The sequence below is a fragment of the Camarhynchus parvulus genome, chromosome 3, assembly GCF_901933205.1.
Source record: "Camarhynchus parvulus chromosome 3, STF_HiC, whole genome shotgun sequence".
Taxonomy (NCBI): domain Eukaryota; kingdom Metazoa; phylum Chordata; class Aves; order Passeriformes; family Thraupidae; genus Camarhynchus; species Camarhynchus parvulus.
Window position 1 is genome coordinate 23,803,676 of NC_044573.1, and position 13,549 is coordinate 23,817,224.

Here is a 13,549-nt window from a genome sequence, read left to right on the forward strand (position 1 = left end):
AGACATCTAAAGATTAGATTTATAGGTGGTGCTGAAACACATTTTATTTTGTCTTGAAATCAAGATTGCAACATACTTTATATTCACATTCTGTATGGATTTTAGGTTATTGTCATCATGATGATGGTTTGGGCGTTTTGTGGAGGAGGGTTGTATCTTAGAGCATTGGTTTGGTTAAATACAACATGTGGACAAAAGACAAAGTAAGTTTGAAGGAGTTTTGTGACAAACAGTATTTTTTCCAAGCATTCAGAACAGCATATGAAAATCTGTAGGGCTAAGTTCTTATGTGGGGTCTTTAACCTATTTTAGCTAAAAAATAAAAAAAAATTAAAAATTGGAGCAAAGTAGAAAAAAAATAGCAGTTTTATACTTAGAAATTGTTTTGATATTGTCAAAATAACTTTTCATTAGAAGATGAAAATGTCATTTTCTTCAATGTCTATGTTTGGATTAAAGTCTGAAATTTTAATTTTGTCAAGGAGGAAATTTTTTGTGAGGAATAAAAAACCCCAAACATTTCAACTGACTATAATATATAATATATGCAGGATATATATAGGTTCACATGCAGGAATACAGAGCCAGCAGCTCCACGGCTGTAAAACATCTAAGTGTCTCTGAAGTCACAACTTGCCTAACTAACATCAGCTGTGAATCTCACCTAAGAAAGAATTTTTGCTGATCTCATATTCACCTCTCTGTGGAATGCTGGAGCAGGTTTCTGAGCAACATGATTTTGATAGAAAAGGCATAAATATATAAGTGTAGGGAACTACAGACCTAACCTTTGAACACACTAGTGGCAAGAAACAGAGGTATGGCTGTAACAGCACTCAACAATGGCATCTTGAAGGGCAAGTCAAGCTTGTCTGTAGGAAGGCTACTAAAATTCTTTACAGGTCTTCAGAAAAATTGTGATTGCAATGTATTTCTTAAAGACTACTTAAGACTAAGACTACTTAAAATACTTGAGGTCTCAGGGAAGAACCTTCAATATACTGGTTACTGATCAATGTGGCGGGTTTATTTCAGTGAGCAGTTCCAGGGATGTTTTCTAGGTGGTACTCATTTCACTTCTAAAGCCTTTCACAGTTACATATATAAAAGATAAAAGATGCCTCTACAGCACAGTAAGAGTAAATGCAGTATTTTCAGGCAAGCACACAAATTTCAGCTGTGCTGATGATTCTGAACTTTCATGTCAGCATGAAAGCTCCCTGTTGGTGTTTATTGGTACCCAAATTTATAAAGCTGTACCTTGCTGTGTTTTAGTATCTAACTTCACATTTCTATATAGCAGCATTTCAGAATTGTACTGAACAAGGCTATTAAGCAGTACTACACAAGAAATGTAGTGAACTATATTTCAGAACCTAACTTGATTCATTTTCATTTTCTAGTAACATTGGAGAATACACCATTTTGCCAAGTGCAACTCACACTTCTATATTTTGCTTTCTTTGGTATGCTCTGGGCTTTTTACAGTTATTTTTAAAACTTCTATTGAGGTATATCCTTCAGTAAGGATTGCAGAATTTAAGATGATGAAGAGTCCCATCTGACAGGGAGCAGGTACCCTTGTTTTCCAGTGCTTGCTCCAGGCCATTTCACATGATGCAATCTTACAATTTGTCTTAAGAGAACTCTCACTATGATATCTATGTTTAAGATATGTGGGGCAGGGAGGAGTTCAGGGAGGGACAATCTGTGCTTATGAGAATGTAACTTCAGGTGGATGGAATTGAGCTGAATGTATATAAAATTTGGAGAGCTCCCCCACTAACCTACCAGGAAATATATATATATCAATCCCTGATTTCTTATGCTGATCTTTGTAAAATACAATACTTGCTGCTACTTACAGCTTGGTTCCAGAGAAGAAATTAATTGTGACCTAAAGAAGTCCTTGCTTACAACATTTGGAGGTTCACTTCTTGCACTTCTGTGTGAACTCTCAAATTCAGAGAAATGCCACTGACTTCACTGGGTTTACAGGAGATTTGTGTGCTTCCTCAAAGATCAGAATCAGGCCTCGAGTTTTTTTTGTCCTACAGACCTATATTCTTTATCTTTCCTGAGTCACAGAACCAGCTCTACTTTGTTGCAAAGCGCAAAAGTAGCAGTGATTCTCCTTCAGCATATAATTTAATTATCTGAGTTAAAAGTGGAGATACTTCAGGCAAGAAGCTATCAATGCCTCTGTGAAACATTTAGATATTGGAATATTTGAAAAGCTTCTGCTACACATTGCTTAGAATGGTTTAGGATATAATTACAGGAATGACAGATCTCAATGTTACACCCATTTTTTTGTTCTGCTTTTTTTGAGGGAAGGCAAACTGAACACCAAACTGGTCTGGTTGAGGACTTCTGAATCCTCTTTGGTTAATTTTGTTCTCTCAAATTTGAAACATCACTCCCTCTCCTTGCAAGGTGCTCAAGGCAGATGGCCATCCTTCCTGTCTGAATGGTGGCGGGCTTTCTCCAGGCTGGTGAGAATGTTGTTCCACAGGACCATCCAGTCAAGGAGGACATGTGAAGGGACCTTCCACCGTTCTCTTCTAAGACAAAGCTTAGCAAGTAAGTACAGCAGAATGCAAGTTGGGTCAATTTAAGAATTCAGCAGAGAGGCTTCTACTGTACCTAGCAGATCGGAACTTGAGCTCATGGTAGCACTGCACAAAGCTGTGATAAATGAAAGTGATTGGCAGGGCTAATAAAACGATGCCACTAACCACACAAATCCCTCCAAGAATCCTTCCTGGGACAGTGATGGGACACATGTCACCGTAACCAACTGTGGTCATTGAGATGATCACCCACCAACAAGCAGCAGGAATGCTGGCATAATCCTTATTCTTTGTTCCCAAGTCCAGCCCATTTTCAAGAAGCTGTGAAAGTGCACTGAAAATTGCCATAGCAACACAGATAAAGACAAGTAGCATCACCATCTCTCTGTAACAACGCTTCAGAGTCAGACCAAGTGTTTGAAGGCCAATGAAATGACGGGCCAGTTTAATCACCCAAAAGATTCTCATCATTCTTAAGACCCTCAAGGTGACTCCAGCCCTCTGAAGCTGTGAATTTTCCCCTGTGAAAACTGTCATTAGAACAGAGATGTAGTAAGGAGTAATTGCCAGCAAATCAATGATGTTGAGAGGTCTTCTGACAAACTCACACTTGTTTTTGGAGACGATGAACCTCACAATGCATTCTGCAGTGAACCAGCCTATGCAGATAGCTTCAATTATCCTGCCAAAAGAAACAAAGGACAGCATTTATGCTCTGTGTAGTCTTCAAGGGATGTTTGGTTTGTTCACAGATATTACCAGAGCCACACTTAAGACTTTCACAGACAACAAACAGAAAGCCATGCCATCCTTATCCTGCACCTGCCACTGGATTTCAGCAATTAACCTGAGGATCTAGTGAGAGTTTAAACTAATAATTGCTAAGAACTCATTCACTGATCATTTTCTTTGAATTCGGATTGCTACTAGTCATAGTACTGGGCAAATATGCCCACAAAAACTGGAATCCTACAGGAAATGATCATCAATGACAATGTGTAACCTTATCTAGAACAGCTGAGTTTGGATTGGGGTTTTTTTTTGTTGTTGTAGTTGATTGAGTTTTGGAGTATTTTTTTTAAATTTTTATTTTTACAAGTCTGTGAGGCCTGATCCACTTGGGAATGCCAAGGGTTGTAGATCAGTGAACTGTCTGGTTATGAACAGTAATGTATAGAACCAGACTGCTAAACTAAAATGGAAGTGCAGATGGAACAGGCAGATATAAGTATTTGCATTGGATGATTCATGCATATTAATTCTTTAGGAACCAACCTAAACCAGTCCATCTGATCTGCATCCCAAACAGGGGCTTGCCTACCTTCAGACCTATAGAAGTATTGCCACTATACAGATGATATTTTATTTTTCAGTATTGCATCCATAAAGTACTAAGCTTGTGTCCTCTCATTTACCACTATGCTCTGCATTACTGAATTTTCTCTTTTTTTTTTTTTGCTGTAAATGTAAGTCCACCTAAACTACATTGCAGCAAAAATGTCGAGGTAAAAAGATGTTAAGGTAATAGGCAAGATCCTCGTCTTGCCAAATGCAGAAGAAATCCTGGGAGAGGATTTCAGTATGTTCTTAAATATTTTCAAGTCCCAGTGCATTGAATGAGACTTGAGAATATCTCAGCTTGAAACCAGTGGAAGGTAGAAACAGAAGATAAAAATGTTGTTGAAATATTATTTGGTAACTGTTGTGCATGTGGTCATAAGTTGTGCATGTGGTCATAAATCTCCCTAAGACTTCAGACTGTGCTCACTTTTTTAATACATGAGGGCATGGAAGCTAACCTTCCCCTCATTTCTCCATTTCACTTTTTAACCAACAGTTTAAGCAAAGAAAAAGCTCATCACTGATGCCTTCTCATATCAACAGCTCTGAAACCAAACTAGTGTGAGATCAGAGATTCAAAAATACTGCCAGGAAATACAACCAGAGTTTTTTGCTACTGCAAGGACTCTAACAAGGTAGTATTTGTTGAAACATTTTGAATTGCAAGTGAAAATCCAACTGTCATTTCAAACCTAAAATTTTTCTTCCCTAACACATGTGCATAATTTTTTACCAGTTCTGAAATCTATTGTTATTAATAAGACAATGCCTGTTAGAAAGACCGTATTCTTCTCTAACTGATGTAATTATAGACTCTTAAAACTAAGCTTTTCATAGACCTTTTACACACTAAAATTTTGTTTATTTTTCATTAATTTTTAAAATTAATTCTCTTTAGTTTTAAGCTAAAATTGGAAGAAACAGAAACAGTCACTTGGTGTAAAGTCATAAGGTACATTGTTATTTTAGCCACAGTAAATTTAAATGAACATAAATTAATTACTTAAATATTTAGTCACATAAAATTGGACCATATTTTTCTTTTTTTTTTTACAAATAACAGTGGAAGTTCTGAAAGCAAGTAGCCTTTCTTCATAAAGGGCTTTGAGAACACTAGTTCATGTTAGCACCTTTTGATGGAAAGACTTTTGAAATTCAAAACCAGTTTGCTCTTAAGAATTAGGTGTTCTCTTAAAAATTAAGCTCTTTGAAACTTCCTTTACATTAGAAAAAAAAATCAAGGAAAAAAGCTTAATGGGTAAGTTTTCTTAAATCCTTTTTTACTTATGGTGAGGAAATCCCTAAGATTTCCCCAGTATAATCAAACAGCAAGATCACGGTAATGGACAAACTGATGATGTCTGAATGTACTTATATGTTGTCTAGTTGAGATCTCATGTAACCATTAAAAGAGAATAGAAAGTTGCAGTCAGGAATATTCAACAATTCCAACAGACTATTTCTTTACATTTTATGAGATTGCTCTGGTAGTGTTGTCTGTCTCCTACAACACGAAGCATTTAAATGAAAAAGAAATTTGTAATTATACAATTTAAAGCTTTTTCACTTGTTATTTCCTCCTGATGCCCTGATAATGTCAGAAACATGACTCTTCCCTTTTGTCACCCCTTAGGCAGGTTATCTCTGTGTTGAGATTTAAGGAAGTTAGGTCGTGATTGTTCTGATATAGTAGAAATTTTCTTCATGAATCAGTATTGATTCAGCGGTCATATAACTTTGGGGAATAGTTGTACAAGTAAAAATCCATGAAATATGATCAATCCATTGCTTTACTCTGGCAGTTCCTGGGACAAGAACTACTTTATATCAGTTATACTTCAGTAGGAAGGACTGAAGAAGTATTTTCTTGTAGAACAGATTTGAAGTGAGCTAAGGAACATCACTGGTGCAAAAATGACAAAGCGAGATCGAGGCAGTGGGGGATACATTAATGCCATTCTATTTTAGTTTGCACTTCCACTTCTCCATTTTGCATCCATCCTTCTTTCCCCTGGCTGGGGAGAAGATAATGAAGAAGGGTGTCCCTTATTTTTTTCTTTCCTCTACTTACTTTTCAGCTATCAGTGAAACATTTTTCATTTTTCCTCTCTTGTCACTCCTTTTTTGCCTGTGTAGATGGATTTTGGCAGTACTGGTGAATCATACAAAAATGAGTGCTTTGGTGAGAAAAACTAGAAACCTCTGGCATGTTGGGAAATCTGGAGTGCTACATTTCCACTTTCAGATCAAGTCTACATTTCCACTTTCAGATTAAGTCTCCCTCTCTTTGCAGTGACTTATCTTTATAGTTAACCTTATCAGTGGATAAATAACATCTAATAGGGAAAGCAATTTTAACAGTTAGTCCTTAAGAGAACTTAACAGAGTATGAAGTTAAGGCCAAATAAAAGGCATATACTCAGAAGACCAAAGTACCTGTATTTTTCATAATCAGTTCTTAAAATATTTTCTGCCTGTTCACAGGACAGACTGCTTTTATTGCCTATGTTTGGAATAATGCTGTATTAAAATCTATATATAATTAAATAGTGCCTTTATTTGGTAAAAATGTAGTACCTACTTTATAAACTTCCATCCCAGTTTTTGGATGGTTAGGTTTTTTCAGTTTAAAAATAGCTGGTATCCAAAAAGGAGAGGGGGAATTTAAAACAAAGTCATGAAGTATTTCCTCAAAGATTCCCCACAAATTTTATGAATAAACACAGAAAACACTAAGTCCTAATTTTATTCCTTAGTCCTAATAGTAACAGGCTATTCCTGCTCAAATTTACAGTTCATTGTCCCAGATGGAAGCACATAAAACAGAGGTTTTCTCACAAAATTTTAAGCTGCTTGGTACTTAGCAGTCTTTCAAGATTGCTCTAATGAATCTTTTGTCCATAAACAGAAAATCAAGCCTTTGTAAGCCTCATTCTTACTGTAATCCCATCACTGTTCAGTTTTCTGTTCCGTTTGATAACTTTCTCTCAGAATAAGCTACTTTATGTACAATGAGTTAAACCATTTCAGAAATAATCTTTTTCAATCACTAGCAAGTTTAGTTTGTTATTACTAAAAAAGAAAACTGTCTTGTAACTATCTTAGAATTTCAACTTAGCAATATCCTTTGCCTCAGCTTGCCAATTCATATACTTTCAATATCCCCTGGTGAGTTGGCTGAAATCGAGCCAAAATATTCCTTAGTGGCATTATTATCTATTAAGCTTGTAAATAAAACATACACAGCAACAGGACACACGAGGAAAACAGATATGATTAGAGACAGTATATGACAGGATTAAAGACTGTCAGCACTGATTTGTTAAATTGTTGCTAAAGCTTATTCCATGTAAAGCACATTAAACGCAAAAATGTCCAAGCAGTAGCTAGAATGATCAAATTCCTGCTCAGGAAGACTCCTAAGTGATTTCAGCAAATGTTCGGAGTTTTTTAATCCTTTTGAAATCAAGGGCTTCCTTCTCACTACAAACTGTGGAGTAAAGGCCACAGAACATCTAGTTTTCCTGAATTAAAAACCCTGCTGGCTTTTTTTTCCCCATTCTATCCCTGCTTTGGTAGAAATTATATGTTGTCATGCATTAAACTCTGTTGCTTTGTGTGGGAGGCTGTAATGACCCATCACCCCCAGGGAAGGGGCAAATCCCTTTCACAGCTCGAAGAGGAGACCTGGATACAAACATCTTGAGCCCTGAGATCGTCAGCATCTTTACCCTCGATGTTGAACATGACTGGCACCTAGCCCTGGTGAGTTTAAGGCTTGGCTGTGCCCAGGCAGTGATGTACATCTGTTCTTTGTTTCACCTCTATATTTCAAAGAACTGGTAAATTCAATAGAAGAATCCATGCCTGTGTTTTTAACCTAGGTCTGTGGTTCCATTCTTTACCTTCAGCCCACTGTTTTAACCTAAAACCAGCAAAATATGATATTCAAGTTAGATCTTGTCCAGGAAAGGAGTTCTTACTGTTTTTTGAAGAGGCGTTAAACATGAACATTCAGGTGTTCTGAAATTCCACTACTATAAAGAAATAATATTTTTTGTATGTCTAAAATTCAGATGCAGTTTTTTAGGCTGATATTTTGCAAAGATTAAAAACAGCCCACAGGCTCGTGATGAGAGATGCTGTTTGGAGAAACTACCGTGTTTATTTGCTTTTGCTTAAGAACACAGAAATTATGTAGGCTTGATAAGTCAGTGATTATTTCAGTACAAACCTAATCATGATTATCAAGTGGAAAGGGGACAACCATCTCTCCTTAGTGCTAACAAGCTACTCGTATTCAGCATTAGAAAAATAGTTTTAAGGCAGGTAGCTAGAACTGTGCTGGCAGTAAGTCAAGCAGCTTCAAATTATAGGCTTGAGAAGCTCTCCCTAGAAGATTATGCTCCCAATCAGTGTATGGACAGGTCCCTGAGCAGAGACTCACAGTATGCATCTGTTGGCACAGTTCAGAGGACAGCAAAGATGACTTGAAATTGCCAGAAGCAACAGAAGGCATTCCTGCTGTCTGCTCCTAAACTCTGCAAATCTAATGCAAATCTTTAGCTCTGATAAGTGGAACTTGCCAAGGCAGGGAACGGAGCAAAAATCTTAGAATTAAATAAATTTAATAACTCATCCCTCATCCTGAGAACAGGCCTGGGAAAGGCAATTCCTCTGCAATCAGGGAATTGTATTTCAGTGTCTGTAATATCTGTGAAATTCTGAGGTGAGGTTTCCCATCCCTCTCTCCTTGAATAAAGCTTACTCCTGGAGTTCTCTGTTGCCTTCTAAAGCATGTTATCCCAAAGGATCAGAAATAGCCATGGGCTGTTCATCCTTTGAGAGTGTAGTCACCATGAAAAGGCATAACATCATAGTGGTTTGTGAAAAAAAGTTTCGTGGATTTAATTCCTCTTCTGCTGAAAGGGTGTTCATACATGGAAAACAAATACATCTGGTGTCTGCTGGCAGCCCCAGTAGCCCTCACTGCAAACCTCATTTTTTGTAGATGCCAGAATTAGTGCCCCCTTACTTGCTGAGATGATGTCCAGGTAAGCTGAAGGCACACTGCTGGTCAGCTGCTTTCTGTACAGCTGTCCAAAGCAGTTCTGGGAATGGTTACCGTGGGAGTCAGCCACAGAAATTGTCCATGTGGCACCTTTCTGACATAACACACTGAGGCAAGGGCAGGGAGGCTTATTGTGAGAGACCAAAAATATCAGAGTTGCTGGGTTTCCTAAAGTGTTCTCACCTCACCTCCATGGCTTATGCTGAGCTGAATAACCGACTACATCCAACTCTACAGACTAAAGATTTCTAGATTAGCCCATTCAATTTTCACTCCTAAAACTTCTCAAAATACGTTTTTTGAATAACGTGCAATTTTTGTACTAATAATTACAGTGCCATGTGAGTCAAAACTCACTTGTGTATGGCAGTCGGGTAAGATTTTCTCTTGGGAAAAAAATTTAAATTTTTGTATTACTATGTTAGAAAGAATTTCTTTATTTTGATGAGGAACACTGCTTAATAAACAAATGACAGAATTTGGTTTCAAACTTTTAAATGTGTCAGAAACAAGTGGATAGATTTTTAAAAACCTTTTCACCTAAGAGGGATTGTATTGCCAGAGTATGCAATCCCAGAAACTTCCATAGGATTTCCATGGTCAGGCTTTCAAATAAACCATTTAGCTACTTCAGTTTTGCAAACCCAACTATTTTTAAATGAAATAACTACAAAGTAATCATAAACACATAAAGGCAAATACAGTCAAATGACAACTGGGCATGTTAGGTCCAAAGCTATGGCACATGTCTAAACTGGACAGCTCAGTTAAAAGCAGCTGTAGCCAACACACTCTTTTCCAGCTATAACAGATTTTTTAGCAATGAAGCAGCATGTGCAAAAGAGAGGAGTGGCTCCATCTTGGCGGTCACCTGTGGACAGAGAGGCACACATTTGTGTCTGTTTTCAATGTGTTTGCCATCAGACTGGGATCGGTTCCTGTGCAGTCAGTGCATGGGTTAGATGACCCAGTCTGTACTGGTGCCTATATGCGACAGACTTTTGTGACATTGGTAAGACTTTTCAGCTGGTAGAAACTTTTCTATTTTTTTGTTGCAATAACATGGAGTACTATAGCTGGTACAGAAGAAACTCAGCCCATCATTGGTCGTCCTTCTGGTTCTAAAAGGAGCCTTCACAGCCCTGGGAACTGTTTGGCTATACTGCACCTACAAGTACTTAGGACCTTATCCTTCTAACACCTGGTGTACAAGATGCAATTGTTCAGAAGAGTAAAATCAGGATCTTGAAGACAAAGGCACTATGAAAGAAAAATTACACATCCTATGCCATGTTCCTCTCCAAGCTGAACTCTTTCTTGCAAGAGAAAACTTGTGGTTCATTCCCACACCGTGAAGACATGAACAAAGACATGACCTATGTGGTTAATGCTGTTGTAGTGTTGCATCTATTTTCCCATGCCTCTTGGGAGTATCTCAGCAATTTTCTGCTGTACAGAGGTCACCCACAGCAGCTCCTCTTTGAAATAACCTTGCTGAGCTTTTTAACTGGAAGAACCTTTAGGATCCCCTTTTGAGATATCTGAATCTAAGCAGGAATCAACAGCTTCTCACACTGCATCTGCTTTCTTTTTGTTCATACAATTAATTCTTTGGCTCAACTACAATGAGAAATACAGGTGCAGTTTTCCATTAAGCTAATGGAAACTATGAAAATACTTTCCAAGGAATTAATCTGGCTACTAAGATATAATATATCACATTCCAATTAACTCTATGGTAAAAGATGATGATTTCATAATGACAAGGCTGCAATTTCACGGTAGTGCCCTTTTAGAAGAGCAGAAGCTGAAAACTTTTTGTTGAATATCCTGTCTGTTTTTAAAAAAGGGAGAAACTAGCAAATACCAGAAATGTTTACTTCTTTCTTTATATGTCAGTCTTATTTATGGGAGAAATTCTACCAGACTGGTCTCAATTTTGTTCTCTAGGGAGGGGAAGGAGAGAGAGAGGGAACAGAGGAGTGCAAGAGTTGCATCAATGTAACTCTAATCTGAGGTCACAAGAAGATGGAAAACGGTTTGTTCTTACTAGTAAGGCTCAGGACTGAGCCTTATACCCCATGCCCTGTTTTCTGCAACTGTTTTGCAGTGTTTATTATGCTTAAAGGAAATGTAAACATCTGTTACATTTGTACACTGGGGTGTTTGAATGATGCATTTGCAAGAGCTTGATGTACAGTTTGATCATCTCCTGTGTTCCCCACATAGAGAATCTGAGATGTAAATGGAGGAGCGGGGGTAAGGCCGTTCCCACATCCAGGATTTTACCGGAGCACAGTCCTAACAGGCACTGCATCTGCTCTAGCAGAAGGACCTGTACGAATACATGCAGAGTACTTACAGGATTTGTCATTTCCCAAAGGAAAAGACAAGGGAATTGCATTCTTTTGGGGATTTTTTTTTTTTTTTTTTTTTTTTTCTTTCTCCCCACAATCGTAAGGCATAAATTGATTTCCGGAGTGTCTGAAGTTCTCTGCGCGGTCCCGTATCTCCTTAGAGGGGGCAATAAGAGCTCCAAGAACCTTCACGGAGGGAGGCACCCTCCCTGCGAATAGGAGCCGTATCCCGATGTCCCCGCTCCTCCAGCCTGCCCAGAGCCGAGCCTGCCGCCGGCCCCCGCCCGTCCCCTGCGCTCGGGGCCGCGGGTGCCCGGCAGAGCCCGGGGGAGCCGGAGCTGCGGAGCAGCGCCACTGCCCCGGCACCCCGACATCCCTCCCCGGACCCCAGCTCAGGGCCGGGCTGTCAAGGCGCGCAGACGATCTCCGCCGGTGGAGGCTACAGCCACGGACCGTCAAGACAAGGGGCAGGAAGGACACACTGGACGGGACACACGGGGACCGGACAGCGGGAAAATAAAGGATCCTCCTACCCTGAGGGCTCCCTCACTGACTCTGGTGTGTACCTGCTCTGCTCCTCCACGCTGCGATTCTCCGGCGCCCGCCACTCGGGCAGGGTGCTGGCGCACAGCACCACCATGGACACAATGACGAAGAGGATGGAGACGGTGGCCAGGACCTGGGCGGCCACGGAAGACGTGGGCTCCTCAAAAGTCCTCCTCATCCTCTCGAGCCACTTCCTGCCCTCGGCTCCGGGCGGCCGCCGGCCCTTGCCCTCGCGGCCGCCATTCGGCTCCTCCGCCGCGTAGTAGGTGCACGTCTCGGACATGCGGTCGTCGAGGCGGCGCTGGCAGCAGTAGTCGAGGTGAGAGCCCTCCAGCCCCCAGTAGATCATCTCGTTGTAGAAGGAGAGCTCGCACATGTGCGGAACGAAGCGCAGGTGGCCGTGCCGGACGTACAGCATGATGAAGCCGAAGGCCTCCGAGTGCCTGTCGAAGAAGTACTCGTTCCGCTCCCGGTCGTAGTCGTCGCACACCTCCAGAACGTCCTGCTCCGAGAGGCAGCCGTGCAGGCGACTCACCCGGCGCAGCGGGAAATCCTTCAGCACCTCCCGGGAGAAGGAGTACCGGGTGCCCCCGACGTTCAACACCACCGAGGGACCGCGGCCAAAGTTCATGGCTTGGGCGGCACGGAGGAGGGGAACGGCGGGCAGGGCAGGGCAGGGCGGCGAGGCGGGGGGCAGCGCGGGCGGCAGCGGCTGCCCCGGCTCCGGCTCTGCGCGCACCGCTGGCGGCTCCCGCTCGGCGACGGGGCGGGCAGCGGGCGGGGAGGGAGGCAGGGGGAGGGACAGCGGGAGAGACGCGGCCGCGGGCGCACCGGCGGCCGCGCAGGAGCGCAGCGGGACGATGCCGCTCGCAGGTGAGGGCGCGGCTCAGCGCTGGCGGGCGGGCGCCTCCGCGGGGCCCCGCCGGGGCGGGAGCGGGGCCGCGGGCATGGCGGGGCGGGGGAGCTCCGCGCCCGGCGCCGCTCCGCTGCGCTCCGCCGGTGCCGGCTGGCGGGCGGGCGAGCGAGGGGCGGTGCGGCGACGGCGGGGTGGGGACACGCTTCCTCCCCGCCCGCGCACACGGAGCGGAGCGGGACTCTCGCTACCCGCCGCCCTTCGGGCACCCCTCCCGGCACGGGGTTTGGGCAGCGCTGGGGCCCGCCAGCCCCGCTGTCCGCCCCGCCAAGCGGCGCTGACTCCAAGTCGTCCGCTAAACGCAAGTAACACTTTGTGGGCGTTTTCCCCCGCTCAAGGAAAGCTCGAAGTGAAGTGTGCGAGCACGATGGGACTCGCTCCTTGTTCGCGGCAGCCGACGGCCAGCGCCTGTCTTTCCCAGCTTGTTTGTTTGCCCGCCGGGGCGCCGGGCGATCCCGGTGCCCGGCAAGGGCAGGGCGGCGGCGGGCAGCGCTGGCCGCAGCGCTGGGCTCCCCTTCTTGAAACAGCCTATCCGCCCCGGCCCTCCGCCGTGCACATCTGGATAGCGAGACTCTTCTCTTTTTCCTCCTCAGATAGTGCATGGACACCAGGAAGAGCCAGGTGCAATAGGCAGTCTTCTTCCCTGCTTCTGCCCATCCTGGTCTCAGGTCCCTGCTCCCGCAGCTTCCTGTGTTCCTGTGTCCTGCACCTGTTCTCAAGATTAAAGCAATTATTAGCTGCTCCGACC

The 13,549-nt window shown here is 42.6% G+C and overlaps 1 protein-coding gene across 1 annotated transcript; it reads right to left on the bottom strand.

Moving 5' to 3' along the window:
• Positions 1-2,173: 2,173 nt before the first annotated feature.
• Positions 2,174-12,519, bottom strand: KCNG3 (potassium voltage-gated channel modifier subfamily G member 3). The gene is made up of 2 exons (XM_030946063.1): positions 11,909-12,519; positions 2,174-3,255 (listed from the first exon to the last, which is right to left on the bottom strand). The coding sequence occupies exons 1-2, from the start codon at positions 12,517-12,519 to the stop codon at positions 2,610-2,612; spliced, it is 1,257 nt and encodes a 418-aa protein (XP_030801923.1). The 3' UTR covers positions 2,174-2,609.
• Positions 12,520-13,549: the final 1,030 nt, after the last annotated feature.

Coding starts and splice junctions, on each gene's coding strand:
- KCNG3 (XM_030946063.1), bottom strand. CDS start 12,519: ATGAACTTTGGCCGCGGTCCCTCGGTGGTGTTGAACGTCGGGGGCACC. Junction 3,256..11,908: donor AGCGTGGAGGAGCAGAGCAG/GTACACACCAGA, acceptor TTCTTTTGGCAG/GATAATTGAAGCTATCTGCA.